General features: G+C 41.0%; 1 protein-coding gene across 2 annotated transcripts in view; it reads left to right on the top strand.

Moving 5' to 3' along the window:
• Positions 1–22,229, top strand: part of EXOC4 (exocyst complex component 4) — a 610,394-nt gene that overhangs the window by 54,201 nt on the left and 533,964 nt on the right. For both annotated transcript variants that reach the window (XM_034764261.1, XM_034764251.1), the window contains 2 exons: positions 3,275–3,459; positions 5,985–6,094. In XM_034764261.1, the coding sequence (XP_034620152.1) occupies positions 3,275–3,459; positions 5,985–6,094 (295 nt within the window). The remainder of the gene's footprint in view (positions 1–3,274; positions 3,460–5,984; positions 6,095–22,229) is intronic.

Raw genomic sequence — 22,229 nt, 5'->3', positions numbered from 1 at the left:
TCTAGTTTCTTACCCCCTCCCAGTCCAGTGTTCTAACTGTGTTTGATGGGCAAACTAGAATAGAATCCAGCTTGCTCTTCTGTAACTTCATTGGCTTTGAAGTACTAACAGGGGTAAATGCTGCTTTATGTGAGTAAAGAAAGGGGATTTGACTTTGCAGCCACACAAGGAGAAGATAGGCTTTAGAAGATGCTGTTTTTTACATAGGGTTTATTCCAGCTCCCAGTGAAGTCAATAGGAATCTTTACATTGGGATCAGTGGAGCTGAATCAGACCCATATTTCCTTTTTCTCACCAAAACTGTTCTTTAAATAAAAGCTTTCCCCTTTAGCCTCTTGTGTCTTGACAATCAACAATAAATAGGGGTTTACTGAAGTGTGGCAGTGGCTAGTTAAAAGGCTCAGAGCCTGGATAACATTGCACCTTGGCTGTGTTGTTTACCTCTAGAATTCAATCACTGTGAAAGTGGCATTATCAAGGGCATAACTCTCCAGCATGTCTAACTGCAAATATGAAGTGTCACAAACGCCATTTCCCCCCCAAAAAAAATTGCTGTATTTTTCGCCAAAGAAGAAAAGTAAATGTATATGGAAGTTTTTTTTATTAATACATTTAATGATTGACTATTCTATTTGTTTTCTTAAAGCTTTGCTTGAGAGTTTTATGTACTTTAGTTTAGAAACTAGATATAATAGTTTAGTTTTGTGCATGGCCATTTTTTTTTTTTTTTTGGAAGCGCGAGAAGAAAAAGAAGAAAAGGGCCAATCATGCGAGTGAGAAGTAGTGTGTCAGCTTTCAAAGTGCCTACTTCTTTTTTCCTCACTGCATCCCACTCCCTTCCCATGTCACAATCCTTTTCACAGCTCTGTTTGTTGATTTAGGTCCGCCTGAATTTGTTCCTGATCCGGTGAAATGCTGAATGTTTGCTGAGCGGCACCTAATACCCCCAGCTTTCATTGAAGTCCTGGGATGTTAAGGACTCAGCATCTCCAAAGGCTCAAGGTCTTTCGGCAGACACAGTCAACGCACACCATTACCCACCCTCCCTTCTATCAAGGGAGGGTGGGTAATGGTCTCCCTCTTGTCCACAACGCCTTCTATCTACAAGGCTGCAGGCCCTTCCCTAGCACAGATCAGCAGAAGAGGGAGTCCCATCCAGTCCCTCCTGACCAAGGATGATGGCGGTTGATAAAAGTGGAGGATTCTAGGGTATTTAACAAAGACTTAGCTGATTCTTTCCCTTAAGAATAGAAATTTAGTATTTCCTTTTTTTGATAAAAAGCGACAGAGTCCTGTGGCACCTTATAGACTAACAGAAGTATTGGAGCATAAGCTTTTGTGGGTGAATACCCACTTCGTCAGACGCATTTTTTTTGATGCTACATGCATTGTCATAGTACCTGGGTGCTATATAGAGTTCAACAGCAATACAGACATAAGTTCTACTAAACAGGTCAGGCAGAATAGAACATTACAAACTACAACCATGCACTGATAAAGTCCTCTGACCTCGGGCTGCAGAAACCAAGAATTGGAAAACTATCTGGCTAAGGAGATATGCCTTACGCTGTGCCCCAAAGGTCATCAGGCCTCCGCTCTCATCCACGAGAGGGAGCAAATTTCACAGGTATGGACTTCTTGCAGAAGCAGAGAAGTCCAGTTTCTTCTTATAAATTTCTCTATTAATATAAAAGACCTTAATGGCTGAAAGCTGCTTCAGGGTAATTCTGGATTTTGGGGTAAGTAAAGCAGGACATAGTTGGCCCATGTGCTGTCTGTATTTGTTAATATTTATTAAGGGATCAGACCTTAGCTTGGCTGCCTGCTTACTAAATCTCCTTGCTTTTCATTTTTAATATCTAGCTGACAGGTACACTGTTAATTTAAATTCTATGTTGTAAGCAAATGTCTTCACTTGTTTTACTAAGAGCATCTTAGATTATTAAAAGAGAGAGATTTAAAAAATTCAGTCCACTTCCATTTATGCTGTTTTATATTTGCATGTCTTTCAGCTTGGATGATGAAAATCTATGGAATAAGTTTCACTTTTGTTGATAGTCACTTTCAGGTTTTTAGTGCTGTGGTGTTTAGATTTCAAACATTACAAAAACTGTGGTGTATCTCTGAATTCAACTGCAGGAATGTTTCTTTGGATCATAGATTTTATAAAAGCTTGGCTTTACAAAATGTAAATGCTGGGCCAAATGTAAATTGACATTGTCTCTTTAATCTACTAGTTTGTCATTCCGAGAGGTTTGTGGTCAAATTCATTTTTAGGGCACAACTGAAAATTAGCTAGGGATCTCGTTTTAGTGCACAGCAGATGTTAGCTGGTCTCTCTTGAAATGCATTGGCAGAGTTTTGTGGGAGAGGCTTTCCCGGAGCCTACCTACATTATGCCAACTCAAGCCACTGCCTGTCACTGTATTAAAGTCTCAAAATTAGGGAAAACATTTTTTCATGCTGAAATTGTATATTAATTAAACCAAAAAGATTAACCTCTTAGAAGATCTTGATAGCTTAGAGTACTTTCTCCAGTTCTCACCAGACACTGCCTGTGATTCCCATGTAAATCAGCCTTGGTTGGTTTAACAGTTAGAATAGGAGACTGTGAGATTCAGACTTCTGTGTTCCATTTTCTGCTGTGCTACTGAGTCATTACCTTGCGTAAGTGAACTAAAATCTTCATGTCAGTTTCCTCTATCTGTAAAATGGGAATGGCTGACTACTCTTTGAAGTTTTGGGAGGTTTAATTGTGTAATGGATGTGAGACTGTCAGTTTCGCTGGAGTTACTATTGGGAGAGGAGGAAGCAGACTTAAGACCAACTTTTCCAGCACAGAACTTTCAAAGCCTTATTACTTGCTAAACATATTTCAAGAAGCACTGTGCTCTGGTTTTGTTTAACAATGTTCAGAATAGATTCTCTTTCACACAAACATCTGATGAGAAGTTTGAAGGTGCTCATGACAGATACAAACAAAATCACTATGTCAGTTTTACAAGTCGTCTTATTTTCTTAGGAACTAAATTAAAAATGTATTTCTCTTATTTTGAATTTGTGTCTGCTTTAAACAACTTTCTGGATAGCATTCACTGTGGTGTTGATATGTACCAGAAAGAACAAAGATAGTTTCTCTTTGACCAAAGGAGAAATGGGTATTGAGGATATTGAGGAAGATTTAGGATTAGGAGAGTGGCGTTCTCATTTAGTATTTAATAAAATTTAGTAACATGATGATTAAATTGTCATATTTATTTAATTTTCTTTTCAGGTATCAGCAGTGGACTCTTTAGAGGGTCCTCTTCTTCAGGTGGAGGGACTGAGTGATCTGAGGCTAGAGCTTCACAGTAAGAAGATGAACATGCACTTAGTCCTAATAGATGAATTGCACCGTCATCTGTACATCAAATCTACTAACCGTGTGGGACAACGGAACAAGGAGAAAGGGAAAATAAGGTTGGTTTCAGGTAGTGTTAACTCAGGACTTGGGGGTGGGTGGAGGAACCACTTTCTCTCTTGGTGAGTAGAAGACTTTCCAGAGAGAGTGCTATCATCTTCTGCAGAATCTAACCTTTCATTGGTGCTAACCTTTCATTGGTGAGGGGCTGGGGGTGGGGGAGTATTTCTAGCTCCAGTGGTTGAGAATAAAACCACTGATGATGGTCCCTTCTGACTTTGAGTCTGTGCTGCCTCCTTGAGCCTGCAGATAGACTGCTCCACTGCTGCTACTCAGACATTCCCAAGCTGCAACCCAGTGAGGACAGGCCAGAGTAGTGTTAGTTTTCACTGCTGCTATTTGTAACCCTGTGGGTAGCAATGACATTGGCAATAGGGTAGTTTCACTCTGCTACATGTTTAGGAATGCTAAAGTAGCAACAGAGGCAGGCAGCTAGAGTTGTTCAGTAGGGAGGAGAACACAAAAATAGAGGTTGTGGAGGGGTAGAGAAGTAGATGTTCCCCATCCTTATGCAGTGTTCAGGAGGCTCTGGTGGGGGAGGGGTAAGAGGAAGAGCAGTGAGAGAGAGAGCATGCTTTCCTCCCGTCTTCCAGCAGCCTGGGGGGGATAAAAAGCTTTGAACTAATCATACAGCTTCTAGCCAGAGGTCATGAAATTTGAGGTTCTTAGCAGAGTCTATGGACAGCAACTTGAGTGAGGTAACAGGTGGTAGCTTCTCACCTGGGTGTTGCTTCTGATCATTGGGACACCTCATTAGCTTTAGTCCTCTGGCTGTTATTTGTCTGATCAGTATTTCTATTTCAATCCCTGTGTATGAGGAGGGTGGGTGAGAAAAGATGGATGGGAAAAGCTAGAAAAGAGAAGTAAAGTATTGAGGAGTCGGCGGGGGAAGGTATTCTTCTGAAGTGAGAGAGTGAGAAAATAGAGCGTAGGGGAGGTAAGAGGGAATACAATGGAAACAACAGAGAGAAAAGATGCATTATGATTGATTTTTGGGCAGAAAAAAGAATAGTGTAGTGAAGCCAGGAAGGGTAAGAAGGGTTAATCAAAATAGAGGGGGCGCAGTCAGTTACATTAAACAAATTATTAAATAGAAAGTTGATTGAAGTTGAAATTTGTAAGCAGGAGGCTTGTTAATGAGTCATCATAGTCTCTTGCTCACTCACCCCCTTAATTAAAAACAAACACAAAGCGTGCTGCCCTCATATATACACTTGGTGATAAACGACAAACCTGTGTTCTTGCTGCAGGGACACTTATCTCTTTCCTGCTCTCCTTTCTTACATTTAACACACACCCTCCTGTCGTACCTCATCCCTGTTTATACTGTAAGCTGTTTGGGGCAGGGGCAGTCAGTCATCTGATGATAGAACAGCGGCTAGCAAAGTCAGGCCCGATCCTGATTGAGGGCTCAGAATACTACTGCAATATAAATAATTGAATGTTGTTGTTAATTTCACTACACTGACGTGCACAACTTTTTAATTCCTTTGAACTGTGGGGGATGTGGATTTTTTTAGGAGGTTTTCATGCGTGTTGAGTAAGTGTTTTGGCCCCTAAGGCAATGTAGCAACCTCATTATAGGAGCATTCTTTGCTTTTCTTAACTTGGCTCATGTTTCCCCTGCCTCCTTCAGCTTCTTGCCTTTCCTTATGTGGCTGGGCAGCTTGACACACTCTTGACAAATAAATGTTAATTTATTGCAGAAAGTAATAAAGTACCTTTCTTTCTAAGTAATAGATCTCATGGAAGAGGTGAATGTGCACTTTATACGTGTGTGCTGAGCTGCCATTTGGAGGGGAGAGAGGGTAGGATGTTGTGGAGTGGGCTGGGAGGAGATTTCCATGCTGCTTAGAAGAAGGCATGGGAGTGGAGTTTATCCCTTCTCGTAACAGAGCTGGTTGCCTCATTGGATGGTTAGACTCCCAGATCATAGTCAACTATTTAATGCGTATTGGCCATAATTTTGGCATGAATTAATTTTGTCAGTGCTGGAAGAAGATCCTTTACAATAACCAAGAAATCCCCTTGGTAAAACAATACATCAAACGTCTTGAGGTCTCTGAAGAATGCACTTGAGGGCAGGGGGAATTTATTGAAGCAAAATCCAATTTGTTTAGGTCCTGATAGTGCAGCTAGAGCCATACAGGCAGGTATGGATACATATTAAATCAGTGAGACTTTGCGGGCAGGGGGCCGTCTTTGTGGATCTAGTTGTGGGATCGGGGCCCTGGTTTCCTCCTATGCTTGTCTTTTTAAATGGGTTTGCAATAGTAGTGTCTCTTCTGTCTCATTGTTTCCTTGCTCTCTCCCTTTCTGTTTGTATCCAGCTGCTGTCTCCTGTCTTAGACTTAGATTGTAAGCTTCTCAGGGCTGGCATTGTCTGCGTTAATGTTTTTATAATGCCTAGCACAGTACGATCATGGTCTATGATTGGGGGGGGTCCCTCGGTGCTACAGTAATACATTAACATACTATTGTTATTTATTTGAAGCTGTTGATTTGTTTTTTTCCCCCTGCCCAGTTCACTTGTGAAGGATGCCTCTCCCGTACCTCTTATTGACGTGACCAACTTGCCTACACATTGGAAGTTCCTTGACGCCTCCCAGTTCAGCACTCCTGGGAGCTCTAGTGGTGAGTATGAATACCTGCATGTTTCATTTATAGATCTCTAAGTGCATTTGTAAAGGCCGGTAAATATCATTATCCCCATGTGTGATGGGGTGTTTACCCCACACAGGCATAAAAGGAGTTAACCAGGCCGTGCCCCAAAAGGAGCAATGGAGGTGAGTCCTGTGAGCAGGGCAGAGAGGCTGCAGGAAGCATAGCCAATCAGGAAGGAGTTGCAGGGAGCAACCAATCAGGGCCTGGTAGGCTCAGATAAAAGGGAGCTGCAGGGCAGGGTAGGGCCGTTGCTGCTGGGAGCCCAGGGAGTATGAACTGCGTCCCTGGAGGGCTGAGAGAACTTACAGAGTAGTGGCTGAGAGCACCTTGGACAGACTAGTGGCTGGCTTCTGGGCCTGAGTAACTCTGAGTGCCCTGAGGTGAGGGCAAAGAAGGTGCTGGGGCTATGGGGAAGTGGCCCAGGGTAGTAGAGCAGCACTAACTGGGGAGCAGCAGGAAGCTGCTATTTACAGGGTCCCTGGGTTGGGGCCCAGAGTAGTGGGCAGGCCAATGGGGAGGTGGCTGAACTATTGGACAAGTACACTTCTCTCCTCCCGGAAGGGAGGGACACAGATGAGAGTCACAAAGAGGACACTGCGGTTCTGGGAGCTGAGAGAGGAGCTGTAGGATGGAGCAGAGACAGAGTGACGGTGGGCAAACTGCAAATGTGGGTGTCCGCTTTGAGCGAATCCCCAGTACAACCAAGAGGAGGCACCAGTTTGGCAATAAGGGCTGCACCCCGTGACGCCATTTCACAGATGAGGGACACTGAAGCACAGAGATGTCAAATGACTTGCCCAAGGTCATAGAGAGAGTTGGTGGCAGAACCAGGAATAGAGTGCAGTCTGCTAACTCCCATTCAGATATCAAGTACTAACATGGTTTAGCAGGTTTCTTCCTGACTAGTCATCCATTTACCTATTTTTTTCATTCTCTGCTCAAATTAATTATATTTCATTCTATTTGCTGCTCCTGGTGTTGATTGTCTTTCTGATGTACATACCTCTGGCCAGGAGGGAGACTTGTAGCTAATTCCCTTTGGGTCCAGACATCTCCTTACTTTATTTAATAGAGGAAGGCAGGCACACAAGAGAGTGCAAATTTATTTTTCTGGGTTAGAGCCAAAAAGCCAGAACTCTTCTTCTAAAAGCCCTTGTGGAAACTGTTATCTGCAGAGAAACCTCTGCCTATATGCATCATAGCTTTTCAGCATTTATTTCTCTATTTTTATTGTTGCTAGGGAAATTTACATAATAAAATATTTTGCACTTCCTTAGCACTAAAAGTTCTGCACGAAGGGTGAATTAAGCCTCACAACAGCTCAGTGAGTTGAGTAGGCAGGGTTGTCCTTATTTTACAGAGGAGTATGCTGAGGCTTAGAACGAGGTGAAGTGCACACCTCTCAATGTGCTGCCCAGCTAAATGAGTGACGCAATATAGAACACACTTTCTTCACGGTGCATAAAACATCTCCACTTTACACAAACTACAAAGGGAATTAAAAGTTAATAACCAGGTTAAGAAAAAAAAGTTTTCCTCCTTCATTTTTCTTTTTTGTCGAATTTTTGTTCTTCTCTCATTGCCATTAATTTTTTTCCCTTTGATTCCTTTTTTCTTGTTTCTTATGTCTCCTTTATTTTCTGTTCCTCTTTCTCCTCACATTTGTCTCATGGCCCCTTTGTTTGATGGGCTTTCATTCCTCCTACATAGCACACTTTTTCAGGGCTGGTTGTTTGCTATAGAGACCAGCTCTTCATAGAGAGAATGAGTGTGTCTGTATTGCTGTTTAGGAGGGGATGTGGGAAGAGCGTTCGTTAGTGGCATCTGAGCACCAGTTGATGGAATTTTCTCCCCCACGATCTCTTGCTGAGCTCTCTCCACAGAATCTATGACTTGGTGGCTTCAGTGCTGGAATATAGGAGCCACCCAAAAATAATGGAAAATCGGGTCATTGTTGAAAAGACTGGTTCAGTTACTTGCCCAAGGTCACATGACAAGTAAGTGGAAGATATGGGAAAAAGTCTCCTCATGTAAACACTAGCCTGTACTCTCTGCAGTCCTATTTGTATAGTTCATCTGCTTCTGCTGCTTATTCCCCACCTGAAATCCCAATCTTCTGTCTGTGCAATAAAAACGACTGTCGTTGTTGTGGAGCTGACTGTGATGTCCCAGAGGATTCTGACTTCAATGGGGAATAAGCAGAAGAAGATGGACCTATTCAATAAACATAAAAACCATCCCTGTGTGAATATGCTCAGCAAGAATAAGATCAAGCGAGGAAAATACCAGGTATATCAGCAAAACAGCTTCTAAATAATACTAAGCCCTTCTAATTCTTTTCACCTTCAAAGCATTGCATAAACTAAGTAATGCCCATCACATCTTGTGCAGTAGTAAGCACTCATTACTGTACAAGATTGGCCAGCAGATCATGCCCAATCCTATCAAATGCAGACCAGGCCACAGTGATGAATGCATTTTAATGTCTGAGGCAGGACTACTGCAATTATTTTTGTTTAGGAAGGAAGTCCCATTTCCTGATGAGGTGCCAGCTTGTTCAGAATACCTGGCTGCTCACCAACAGCCCCTAAGAACACTTGACCTCAGTATGCCATTTTCTTTATTGTCTCCACATTAATCAGAGCGTGTCCAGTTCAGGGTCACTGTCCTGACTTTCTAATACTCAATTCCTATGTGGAATTGGCCATGTGTCACTGTGACACCATCCTTCCCACTGGAATTGACCCCCACCACAGCTGCATTCCATGGGAGCAATGACTGTGTCAATCAACAAGGGCAGGTTCATGACTGTGAGAGACAGAACTTTCTCAGATACTGGATCAAGAGTACGGAACTCTCTGCGGGAAGAAATAAGAATGACCATTACCTTTCCCACACTTGGAGCCAAGAGTAAAGTCCTCCTCTTTGCCCAGGCTTTCCCAAATATTATTATTATTTATTTGTATTCTTGTAGCACCTAGGAGCTCCATTCATTGATCACAACCTCATTGTGCTAGGTACTGTACAAACACAGAACAAAAAAATGTTCCAGCAGATGGATACAGACAAATGGGAGAGTACAAGGAAACAATGAGACAGTATTGGTCAGTAGGGTAAGCAGCGGTCTCGGCACACCAGCAGCCTGGGGAGGAGGGCTAACTCAGTGGTTTGAGCATTGGCCTGCTAAACCCAGGGTTGTGAGTTCAATCCTTGAGGGGGCCATTTAGGGATCTGAGGCAAAAATCTGTCTGGGGATTAGTCCTGCTTTGAGCAGGGGGTTGGACTAGATGACCTCCTGAGGTCCCTTCCAACCTTGATATTCTATGAAAGCCTAACTGTTGTTAAGGTTTTGTAGGCCTCATGAAAAAGGAGAGCTTTTGGGGGGGGGATTTGAAGGAGGATAATATTTACAGGTAACTCCTGCTAAGCAGAAAGGAGGGAAAAAGCAAAAAGGTGCTTGTTTAAAATGTAACAAGTGGGCACTGGAGTCTGGCCTCATGGGCTAATCAGAGACAGGACTCGACTGCTACTGAGTGAGAGATGATAGGTAAGGTGGGGATAGGCCATGGTGTGTCTTGAATGTGAAGACAGCAGCTTATGTTTGCTGTGATAGAGAAGAGGGAACCAGTAAAGAGATAGAGAGGGGTCATACGGTCAAAGTGACAGGCTAGGAAAATGACCTTTGCAGCAGCATTGTAAACGGTTATGAGTGGGACAGGATTGCATTTGTCAAGGCCAGAGAAAAGGGATGTCACAGTAATTGAAATATGAGATGATGAGAGCTTGGATGCGAGTTTTAGCTGTGTGGACGGATAGGAAAGGCTGTATCTTAGAGAAGTTATGCAGAAAGGATTTGCAAGACTTAGACATAGCCTGGATGTAAAGACCTAGAGAGAGGTCTGAGTCGACACCCAGGTTATGGGTCTATATGACAGGATGACAGTGTTGTCCACAGTGATTGAGAAAGGTGGTAGTGGGGAGGGTTTGGGGAGGAAGATGGAGCTCTGTTGAGCTTGAGCTGATGGTGAAATGTCCATGAAAAGAAATCAGAGAGAGAGAGTCTGGGAAGATGCTATTTTCCAGGCAGCAAGTAGGGAGTTAAACAGCTGGTTTCCCAAGGTTGCTAGAAAGGTAAAGAAGACCCCTTGAAAAATGAAGGGGGCTAAGTGGGCAGCGATTGAAGGTGAGTCTCTTACAGAGTCTCTCTGAGGGCATGTGGCAGCAACAGTCTGTCTCTCGCTGCCAGAGGTGGAGCTAACTAGGCTGAGTGGCACTTACCAAAGCTCGCAAGGAAAGATTAAGGTTTAGGTAAGAGGAAATATGAACGTAGGCATTTATTGTTTTAACCCTTGTGTCTGAATGCTGTGTACCTTTGGGGGCATAAATAATGTTTGTTGAGTCACTGCCGTTTGAGTCACTTCAATCAATTGCTAGTCACAGGCTCCAGGAAGAAAATGGCTTACGGGTGTTGAACACAATTGGGCCTGCCATATTATTATGTTTGATAAACGGGGGATGCAGCCAAGAAATCCAGCTCAGGAATGGTTGAACTGCAGGGTTCCACCCAGAGAGTGATGAAGTTAGGGAAACCAAGAGGGACACACAGTGGTCTAAATTGCAGCTTGCACTGTGACCATGACCGATACCAACACCTTTTTTTATATAAATATATACTTTTATTTATGTACAGTAAAATAAAGTAGCATTATTTCATATACCGCCTCCAGGTAAAAGAGTTAAACTCAGGATTTGCTCATCTAGACCATTCAGGCATTTTTCCTTACACAAATCTTGAAAATGTTTTCAACTGAAAAGATTATTCCTATTAGTTTTGTGTGTGTGTCCTGTAGCCCCCATAATGTGCTAGGTGCTGTTCACACATACAGTCAGACAAGCCAATATGTCAATAAGGAATTTGATAGCCTGATCCTCTGTATAAATCAGTGTCGCTCCATTAACTTCAATGAAGCTGTGCTGGTTTACACCAGTTGAAGATCTAGTCATCAAACTCCTTGTTTTCCTGATTTTGTTTATAGTTGCTGTTCATGCCAAAAAGGCCAGGAGATCCTTGTGACAAAGGTGGCAATTAGGGGCGGGATAGCTCAGTGGTTTGAGCATTGGTCTGCTAAACCCAGGGTTGTGAGTTCAATCCTTGAGGGGGACACTTAGAAATCTGGGGCAAAATCAGTACTTGGTCCTGCTAGTGAAGGCAGGGGGCTGGACATGATGACCTTGCAAGGTCCCTTCCAGTTCTAGGAGATTAATTTATTTTAATTTAATTTCCTGCAATATCCTTGAAAAACCTCATTGAATTTAGTTTAAGTATCTTTGGAGTCCATTGTATTAATTGCAGAGCATATGTATTATTGTGGGCCTGGATGATCAAAGGACTATATTGAGCAATGCAGCAGAGGAGAATAGTCTTTTGGGACAATAAATGTGAAATGGGCACCCCTCCCACCCGCCTCCCTCTCCCTGGTTTATGCAAAAACACACCTTTTTGAAGCTGCGCCCTATGGAAGGGACTGTTGTCTACTGATTACCTCTTCCTGAAAACTGAAGATCAAAGATCCAGGCTGTATAAAGGAAAAATTAACCCATGCATCTGGTTGGTTGTTATGAGCTTGTAACCACAGAAAACCCTGTTGGTGCATTCTAAGGATTGACTCCTACTAGAGCTCCTGCTAGAGTTGTGGAGGGGTGATCTCTGATAAGCTTATTAGCATATGTTTTCTTTTATTGTTTTTAATATGTTTTCTTTGTAATGCTTTCACCTAAAGAATAAATGTGCTTTCTTACCACTGTTTGGTACCTTGTAACTGTGGATAATTACGCTGCTTATAGCCTCCCTCATGAGAGAGCAAACCACAGACACTGGCCTGTTTAGGTAGGGTGACTTGCTGGGGATAATACAATGTTGGCTGGGAACTGTGTACCTGGAAAAACCCTGATCAGGAGGGAGAGAGATGATGTCTGGGAGCCAGAAAAATGGGTGCCCTTGCTGGGCCATGGAGGAGACAATTGTCCTGAACTGTGACAGTCATCTTTCCTGGTCTCTTCTCTTACATTGTCCAATTCTGCAGGGTGCTGAGTGAGCCTCCCTCTGACTTTACAAGACAGTGTGCTTCGGAGCAGCTCTTTTATAGGTGTAATCGGGCATATACAATCCACGTGAAATATACATACAAGTCTGGTCAGGACAAAATGACTGTGTTTTTTCAGAGAATTTTGTTTAAAGGTATCTCCAGTGAGTGGCTTTTTAGAGTAAGCAGAGATCGTGGAGCTATCCGAGAATCTAAAACCCAAGAGTATATGGCAGAAACTATTTTTGCCTTCAGCTATTTAAGTTCTTTTGCCTTTTATTGATGAAACAAAAAGCGGCCATGCATATTAATGCACACAATTCTAAAACACTGTGTCACTTGAGCTGTGGCAGGATTCTCTATCCCTTTCTCCATTTGTCGCTCAAGAGGTTGGGCTGTAGAATCTTTACAGGAAAATTAAAGCTGCTCCTACTTCATTTAAACAAAATTTGCAATAATTTTTATCTGAGCATTGTAGACGTTTGACTGCAGCAGTAACTATTTAGTCATCTTCTTGCCTGTTTAGAGAAATAAATTTACTTAGAAATTCTATTTCTCTGCCAGTGCTCAGTATTTTGTAGTGTATTTATAGGGGCTCCTCAGCTGCCTCTCTCTTTCTGGAACTATAAAGTGCAGTCACGCACTGTCTGAGCAATTCCTAGTGCTGCATTGCTCAAACACTTCATGGGGGCACTTTATAGAATTCCAGTAAGAAACAAGCTGGAAGCCTTTATGTATTTCTGCTGTACTGTGGAATGATATTATATGATTAGGGATATGTAAATCTTATGGCAAATGGGGGAGAATAATGTAATCAAATGACACTCTCACCCCAAATGTAAGAATAAATAAATTCCTCAATAGGAATAATACAGTAAGTTCTAAAATTAAGTCAGTCACTGGCTGTATACCCTGATTGAGCAAGGTACGTTAAGGACGAGTAGTCCTATTGAGCTTAATAGTGGTACTTGTGTGCTTAAAGTTAGGCATGTGTTTAAAATATCTTGCTGAATAAGGGCTTTAAAATGCAATTTTGCCTTGAAAAGTGACTGTAAAAATGTCATAGTGGGTTTTCCTGTTTATTGGCTATCAATTACTTCTACTTTAAAGCTGCTCAGTTAAGTTAAACGGTGTGTGTTTTACTTGCCAGCGTTGCAGTCTCACCAGGAGATCTATGTCAAGCATGATTCTTTCCTAATGCATCATCATCGGACTAAAGATTCAACAGACTAAATCAGGGGTAGGCAACCTATGGCACACGTGCCAAAGGCGGCATGCGAGCTGATTTTCAGTGGCACTCACACTGCCCGGGTCCTGTCCACCGGTCTGGGGGGGCTCTGCATTTTAATTTAATTTTAAATGAAGCTTCTTAAACATTTTAAAAACCTTATTTACTTTACATACAACAATAGTTTAGTTATATATTATAGACTTATAGAAAGAGACCTTCTAAAAACGTTAAAATGTATGACTGGCACACGAAACCTTAAATTAGAGTGAATAAATGAAGACTCGGCACACCACTTCTGAAAGGTTGCCGGCCCCTGGACTAAATGATCCTCACAGTTATATTTGGATTGCCCCAAATGCCTTTGTTACTCTTGCACAAATGCAAGGGAGGGCTTACTTTGAAGGCAGTGGGGTTCTGGGAAGACATAATGTGGCTTGCAGAACTCCTCCCCTCCCCCCTTCATGAAGATATAGATTCCAAGGCCAGAAGGGACCATTGTGATTGTCTAGTTTGACCTCCTGCATAATACAGGTTGTAGAGCTTCCCCAAAATAATGCCTAGAGCAGATCTTTTAGAAAAACATCCAGTCTTTATTTAAAAATTGTCACTGACAGAGAATCCACCATAACCCCTATTAAATTGTTCCAATGGTTAATCACTCTCACTATTAAATGTACTCCTTATTTCCATGATGCATAAACAGAAAAAAAAATCCACTCTGATTTTCAGATCCAAGGGTGAGTTTGCAGAGCTGGGATGTATTAAAAAAAAACAAAAACCCCTTCATTTTACCTGTAAACTGAGAATACAAAGTAATTGTGATACAAGAAACATGGAAGCCCATGATGCCAGTTTTATAGTCCTTGTTAGTACAGAACCGTACTTTAAACTGACAGCACCAGCTGATTGTTCATATCAGGCTGGCAGCTTGATTTTTGAAGCACGTAATGTTTTCACACGTTTGTGTGTGTACTTAGTATTTTTTGTGTGAGAGAGGTCAAAAGATCCAAATACTTGAAACCAGTGGACCTGCTTCTATAATATAAGCGATAGAATTTCATCCTGTTTCTCCTTTATTGAGACCAAAAACTTGTTTGACTAAAGCTTATCTTCCAGAAATGCATTCAGTCCTGATTGGAAGACTTCAAGTTCTCACACCAGTGCAAATGAGGAGTAACTTCACTGAAATTAATGGAGTTAAATTGGGATAAATCATCTTAGAATCAGTGTTTATAATGCCATGTTGAGGAGGACAACCTTCTCAAATCAAAATGCTTGTTTCCCAAAGCTAGAAAAATCATGGAATTGTGGGTAGAACTGTGTGAAAACCATTGCTTTAGAAAGGCTGATGTCCTCTTAGCCTTTTTTCCAGGATATTGATCCCTCATATGTTTTGATATTGGAGTGAGAAGGGAGGCAGGTTAGGAAATGACTGAAACTTGTATAAAACCATTTCTTTATGACTACCACATGGGCCAAAATAGAAATTGAACAATGGAAATTATGCAGGTGAAGGCTTTCCAAGTAATCTCAAACTAGGCCTTTGGGGCCCTATGAACTTGCATCCTTTTTGTCAAAAAGGGTTAAAGGAAGAGGGGTATAATCTGGAAAGACATAATGTATGGAAAGTAGTACATAAAATTTTACTAGTTGCCTGTAAAAGCATGCATCTAAGGAAATATACCATAATAAATAGCAGCAAAATTTGACTAGTCATAGGAATTAAAAACAAAACCCAAGAGTCTGTTCCTTAGCTACTCTACTTGGATGAGTTATCAACCATGGTTTTGCTGGGGATTGGATTGGATTTAGGCAAGTAAAGTGCCTCTTGTAGCAATTTTCCTTCTTGTGAGGTGGTAGAATCATACAAATTAGGTGCCATCTATTAGGACAGATGTTTTTATAGAAGATCGTCGGACTGGAGATGAACCAGGGAAAATGCTACCTGAGTAAGTATGGGAGTTATTTAATTATGGTATAAATTATTCAACTTTCTGTTGCTTTAAATCAAATGTAGTTTTTGATTGATAAGCGGATGATTGTGCATTTTCATGTTTGTTTCCTATGATGTAGATTTATGAAAATGACTTCCCGTTTTACTGGAGAACATAAGAACAGTCATAATGGCCCAGTATCCTACCTCTGAAAGTGTCCAGTGCCAGATGCTTCAGAGGCCATGGACAGAACTGGACAATTTTGAGTGATCCGTCCCCTGTTGTATTGTCCCAGCTTTCTGACAGTTGGAGATTTAGGGCCAGCACATCCCTAGGCCCATGCCACTTCCCGCAGCCCCCATTGGCCTGGGATGGCGAATCGTGGCCAGTGGGAGCCGCGATCGGCCGAACCTGCGGACGCGGCAGGTAAACAAACTGGCCCAGCCCGCCAGGGGGCTTATGCTGGTGAGCTGCGTGCCAAAGGTTCCCAACCCCTGATCTAGTCTCTAGTACAGAGGCTCACTTAAGTGGTAGGTTACATACCACAGCTAATAGTTATGTAGTTTCATATATGAGTTCCTTCAGACCTCTTGGGTGAATACCATCTGGTGACTTATTACTGTCTAATTTATCAATGTGTTCCAAAACCTCTTCTGTTGACACCTCATTATGGAACAATTCCTCAGATATGTCTCCTAAAAAGAATGGCTCAAGTGTGGGACTCTCCCTCACATCCTCTGCAGTGAAGACAGCTGTACAGAATTCATTGAGCTTCTTTGTAATGGCCTTATCTTTCTTGAGTGCTCCTTTAACAACTTGTTTGTCTAGTGGCCCCACTGTCTGCTTGGAAAGCTTCTTGCTTCTGATGTGTTTACAATTTTTTGATGTTAGTTTTTATGTCCTTAAGTAATTGTTCTTCAAATTCTTTACTGGACTGTCTTATTATACTTTTACACTTGACTTGCCAGAGTTTACGCTCCTTTTTATTTTCCCCAGTAGGATTTTACTTCCAATTTTTAAAAGATGCCTTTTTGCATCTAACCACCTCTTTTACTCTGCTGTTTAGCCATGGTGGCATTTTTTTTTTTTTTTGGTCCTCTTATTTTTTTTTATATGGAGGTATTATTTAAATTGAGCCTCTGTTATGGTACTTTTAAGTAGTCTCCGTGCAATTTGCAGGTGTTTCACCCTTGTGACTACTGTTCCTTTTAATTTCCATTTAACTAGCATCCCCGTATTTGTGTAGCTCCTCTTTTTGAAGTTAAATGCTATTGCGGTGAATTTCTTTGGCATTTCCCCCCTACGAAAATGTTAAATATGGTCCCTACTACCGAGAGGTTCAGCAATATTCATCTCTTGGATCTGATCCTGTGCTCCATTTAAGACTAGATCAAGAATTGCCTGTCCCCTGGTGGGTTCCAGGACAGGGTGCTTCAAGAAGCAGTCATTTGTGATGCCTAAAAAATTTATCTCTACATCTCTTCCTGGTGTGACATATACCCAATCAATATAACGATAGTTGAAATCCCCCATTATTATTGTTTTCTCTAGCATGGTAGCCTCTCTAATCTCTCTGGGCATTTTGCAGTCACTGTCCCCATCCTGTCAGGTGGTCGGTAATACACTCCTATTGCTGTACTCTTATTTTCAATCCTGGAATCTATCTCTATAGAGATTCTATGGTAAAGTTTATTTTATTTGACTCTTTGGTTTCTTTCACATATAGTGCCACTCCCATGCCATCACAACCCATTCTCATTCCTGTATGTTTTGTACTCTGGTAGTACTGTGTCTCATTGATTATCCTCATTCCACCACGTTTCCGTAATACCTATTATATCACTATTCTCATTTAATGCAGGCATTCCAGTTCACCCATCTTAGTATTTAGACTTACAGCATTTGTATATATGCTCTTGTAGAGGTAAGGCAAAGACACTGTTCTTATTCCGAGAGCTTCTGACCTCATGTAATTCTTGGGATGAATTGCACTGTCATATGGCAATAGCCTGGTAATACACTCTAGATTCCTGGATAGTATTTTGGACCATCTGAAGAAGATCATCTCACCTTCCCCCCCCTCCCAAGCCCATACCAAGTTACATGCTGGGCCCACAGCTTTGGGACAGGCCTCTAGAATTTTCAGTCAGTGCTGTGTTAGATGTCCTTGCACTGTAGTCATGTCCATTAAAGTTAGTAGTTATTAATACTGAGTTACTGCAACAAGGTTCCGTCCATGGTGAGGCTCTCTGACTGTGTTGATAATGTATTTTAAACATAGCTCCAGTTAAACTGGTTTCTAAGAAAGTTTGGTTGGCCAGTCTGGATGGAGCCAGACCATAGGGAAAACATTTCTAGCCTAGGCAATTCAAGAGATTGCCAAACCATGTTAGAAAATGGTTGGCCAAAGAAACTAGTTTAGCTGAAACCCCATGAGGGATAAGTCAGGTTCATCCAGCAAATCCTTACTTACCTGAGGAGTCCTTGCACATGCTAATAGTTGCTTTGGCTTGTATGGGGGCTACTCATCTGAGTAAGTATTTGCAGGATCAGGCACTAAGTTATTAATTGCCTTAGCTGCAGTTATGTTTAAACAGTTCAGATGTAATTGTGAGGCCAGTATAGAAAGGCCTAATTAAATAAACTGTAAATCTATTGGGCTGCTCAACTGCTGAAATGGGGAGGGAAGGATGCTAATTCTAATAGAAATTGGTTTGTTTAAAACGTTGGTCCACACAATATGTCCTTTTCTCTTGGCAAACAGTTTCTGAAAAATGTTCAACTCACTAACTTCTCTTAATGAGCAGTGTGGGTTTCATTTGTGCCTCTTCACAGTCATTTTATTTTGGGAATACAACAAAAATGACTAATAAAACTGGATTTTTTTTCTATTTCCTTTGCGGACCCACAAAAGGAGATTGAAATCTAACTAGCCGACACAAAAATGACTTAGCAAGTAAATAATCACTTAAATGTTTTACAGTGCTTTTATTATTTTGTATGTTTTTTTCATATCTTCTCTACTTACTCCAAGTGCTAACGAAATAAGGAAAATGATCTTACTAGTCTTCAAAAATTCCTCACGGATATATTCTAGATATAAACCTACAGATCTAGGTAGGTATAAAATGTATTCTAACTGTTTGAGGTTCTGACTTGATATAAATGAGTGGCATTGTTAGTGTGCATCCCTTGGGCAAGAACAAATACTGGTCAAGACACTCCATCCTCCAAGACAATCTGAACTGGGATATATCTGCACCCGCATGGAGCCCTTCTGCCTGGGCAGAGTAGCTTGCAGGATTGGAGCCTTAGGCCTACATTTTCATAAGTGTCTGTTGCCAAATTTGACACTTTGATGGGTGTCTGATTTCTGTGCCAAAGCTTTGTGTTCAAATGACCCGTTGCTGATGTTGAATGACAGAAGAGGGTATGATAAGGGAGAAAAAGCAGTGGTCATAATAGAGAGAGAAGTAACATCTTCAGTTGTATCTTGGTCTGTGATCTAGTCAGGTCCCACGAGACCAACCTGATCTTTCTTTGAGAAGATAACTGATTTTTCAGACAAAGGAAATGCAGTAGATCTAATCTACCCGGGTTCAGTAAGACATTTGATACAGTTCCACATGAGAAATTATTAATTAAATTGGAGAAGATGGGGATTAATATGAGATTTGAAAGATGGATAAGGAATTGGTTGAAGAGGAGACTGTAACAGGTCATATTGAATGCCTGGAGGGAGGCAGTGGAGTTCCTGAGGGATGGGTCTTGGGACCAATGTTATTTAACATTTTCATTAATGACCTTGGCACAAAAAGTGGGAGTGTGCTAATAAAGTTTGCAGATGATACAATGTTGGGAGGTAGTGCCAATATGGAGGAGGACCAGAATATCATACAAGAAGATTTGGATGACCTTGAAAACTGGAGTAATAGAAATAGGATGAAATGTAATAGTGCAAAGTCCAAGGTCATGCACTTAGGGACTAACAGCAAGAATTTTTGTTGTAAGCTGGGGGCTTATCAGTTGAAAGAGACAGAGGGAGGAGAAAGAGCTGAGGGGTATTGGTTGATCACAGGATGACTATGAGCTGCCAACGTGATGCGAACATGAAAAAGACTATTTCAATTCCCCATCCCTGCGGTGGCTGTATTACATTAATGGATAATTCTCTCCTGAGAACTAATTTCTGCTGTGATGTCCACAAGTTGACTTAATCATAACAAAAAAAACTCCTTTCAATTTTATTTTTAACTTATTATTTAAAACCTTGCCTCTTTCTGCAATTCTTTGTGTGTCCTGTCTTTTTACATAGCTTGTGCCCCAAGGAGCATACAGTCTCATGTCTGTGTCTTGTACACCTCTGGTGCTTAACAAATAATGAGTACAATTAATGAAATAGGTGAACCATATGTACAGTGTGTGGTACACAAAATGCTTGGCTCTTGGGATGAAAGGTGCAATGAAAATATGAGCTCTGAACTGAAATGTGTGCACCAATTGTAATATCCTAATAGCTTTGTGATTTAAGTGCATTGTAAAGATCTCCTGTGTTCCTGTTTGCTAAAAATGCCCATGGTGCTTTGCTAAAGTTTCCCCCATAACTTTCACAAATAACACACTTTAGCTGTGGGAGGTTTTTTTAAAAGAGAATTTAAATTGGCACTGGTTGGTTTTGATTGACATAAAAACTCAAGTTATTCTTCTCTCTTGACATTCTGTCATCTAATAGGGTCTACTCTTGGTGTGTGTGCAATGCTCAGAGTGGAAATGAATAGGTGAGCAAACTCCTGTAGCACAATGGGGCTGGGCTGAGCTGAGGGGACAGAGTCTGAAGTTATGTCAGTTGAATAGTGTAATCTCTGCTGAGCAGGTCAGTCAGATCTATAATTGAAAGGATGCCATCAGGGTAATATGTGTGCAAGTCAGCTGGCACTGAAATAAGTTTTAACTAACCTATTAAAAATGATGCAACATAAATAGCAACATGACAATAAAGAGCATAGGAAAATGTAACAGTTACGTTTCTGGGAGGAGATGAAGACGTGCAGGGCAATTTTGAACTTTTGTGGGCCTGGTGATGAGCTGTCTCCAGAAGGTGCTTGAAGTTTGTAACTTGCATCTGTTCCGAGTGTGCCTTTGTAAATGACTTGTCTGAAGTAGATTTGAACAGGTTTCAAGCAAGATTTGTTGGTCTTGCCCTATTTTGGTGGCCAGAAGTCATGTCATGGTCCACAGCAATAGGAGTATGGGAGCATTGGTCAGAGACTTTGTTAATGGGACTAGATTAATACATTCCCCTCCCCTCGAGAAGATAACATAAAATCGGAAGGCCCCCTCTAACAGTTGATGAATTATGGAGCTTGTATCTGGGTGGTGGTTAAACAAAGTGTAAATGTAACGAGTGGCTTTGCCTAGGACTTTATATGACCTGATGATGAACACTTCAGAAAATATTTATAGTTGTGTTGCCTTTTACTTTCACATTGGCTTTTCAATCTTTGTTACTCAGGTTGTAAAGCAGTAAGCAACTTTTTTCACTTCTTAAATTCTTAACTTCAGGAAAAAGATGTCCGAAATTTTGCTTTTCCTATTGCTATAGTGATTGAGGCGGTGGAAGCATGGGAAATGCCAGAGTTGAGATGTCAATGAGGAGGCACCTGTTTGGAACATTCTTTTCTGAGAACTCTTGTTTTGACATCTGTATTCTGACATTTAAGCTAACCTGTTGATGGACCTTTTGTTTCAGGTGGTGTCATCTCCATAGCTAGCTCTAGAGCTTTGTGTTCCTTGTGACATGCTGTTTCTCTTATTTGTGAAATCCATTTTGAAGTTTTCTGGTGGTTTATATACACTTTCTTTACATTCTTGGATGATTTTAGAAGTATATTTTTAAATCAGTCCATTATAGAGCAGTATAAGTTACTGGAGTCATTTGTTCTCCAACAGTCTGAGCTTGGTTCAACACCATCAGGATGAAACAGCTGTTTGTCTCTAATCTCTGTATCAGTAACCATTATGAGGTTTAAATCTCTTTATCTGTATACTTCTGAGCTGTGTGTCTATGTACTTTTAATCAAGCTGTTAACAATCCATGTGGCCATACAGTTCTTTACAACACATTTTAGTTGGACTTTCCTTGAAGACTTTCACTTCACATTGGCTTTTCAGCATATCAGTTAAGTGTTTCACCCAGTCTTTAGCATAGACACCCTTTTGTTACTGTTATCTGTAAATTAAGAAATGTTGATTAATGAGCATACTTAAAACAAAAACACATTACCCTGAGATTTTGTGGTTACTGTCTCCTAGCAACAGAACTTCCTGTCAAGATACTCCGTGCTATTTCAAGGGGACTGTATCCAGAGAAGCCTTAATTCTCCATCTAGTTTTTCAAACCTAATCCTTTTTCTCTTTTAGACAACTTACTAAAAGGTTCTTTTTAAAGAGTGTGATTAATATCTTTAGTCTCTTGACAGCAGTAATAAAATAGAATGGTATAACATCAAACCATCATTCCATACTTGAGTGTAAACTAGAATGCAAAGAGGAAAAGAAAAGGTCCTTTTCTACAAATTCACCAGGAGTTTGTTCTTGGTAAACTAATTGGTTCTCACAGTAAAAAAACTTCTGTTTTGTGAAAATGGAAGATAGCTAAGTTGGGGGTTCAAGCCTATAATTCCATTGATACGTATAGTCTTAAAAATGATGATTAATAAAACTCATATTTTATGAATGTCTTAATCACACTAGACTTTAATATACCCCAGAGCTTGCAGGTAACTTATGCCTCCTTGTATATGACCTCTGACTTTGAATCAGTCTACTTTGCAGGTTGCTATGTTTTGTGTATAGTG

This window comes from Trachemys scripta, chromosome 1, assembly GCF_013100865.1.
Source record: "Trachemys scripta elegans isolate TJP31775 chromosome 1, CAS_Tse_1.0, whole genome shotgun sequence".
NCBI lineage: Eukaryota > Metazoa > Chordata > Testudines > Emydidae > Trachemys > Trachemys scripta.
The sequence above is the reverse complement of the archived record's forward strand: the minus strand, read 5'-3'. Positions and strand labels throughout refer to the sequence as shown.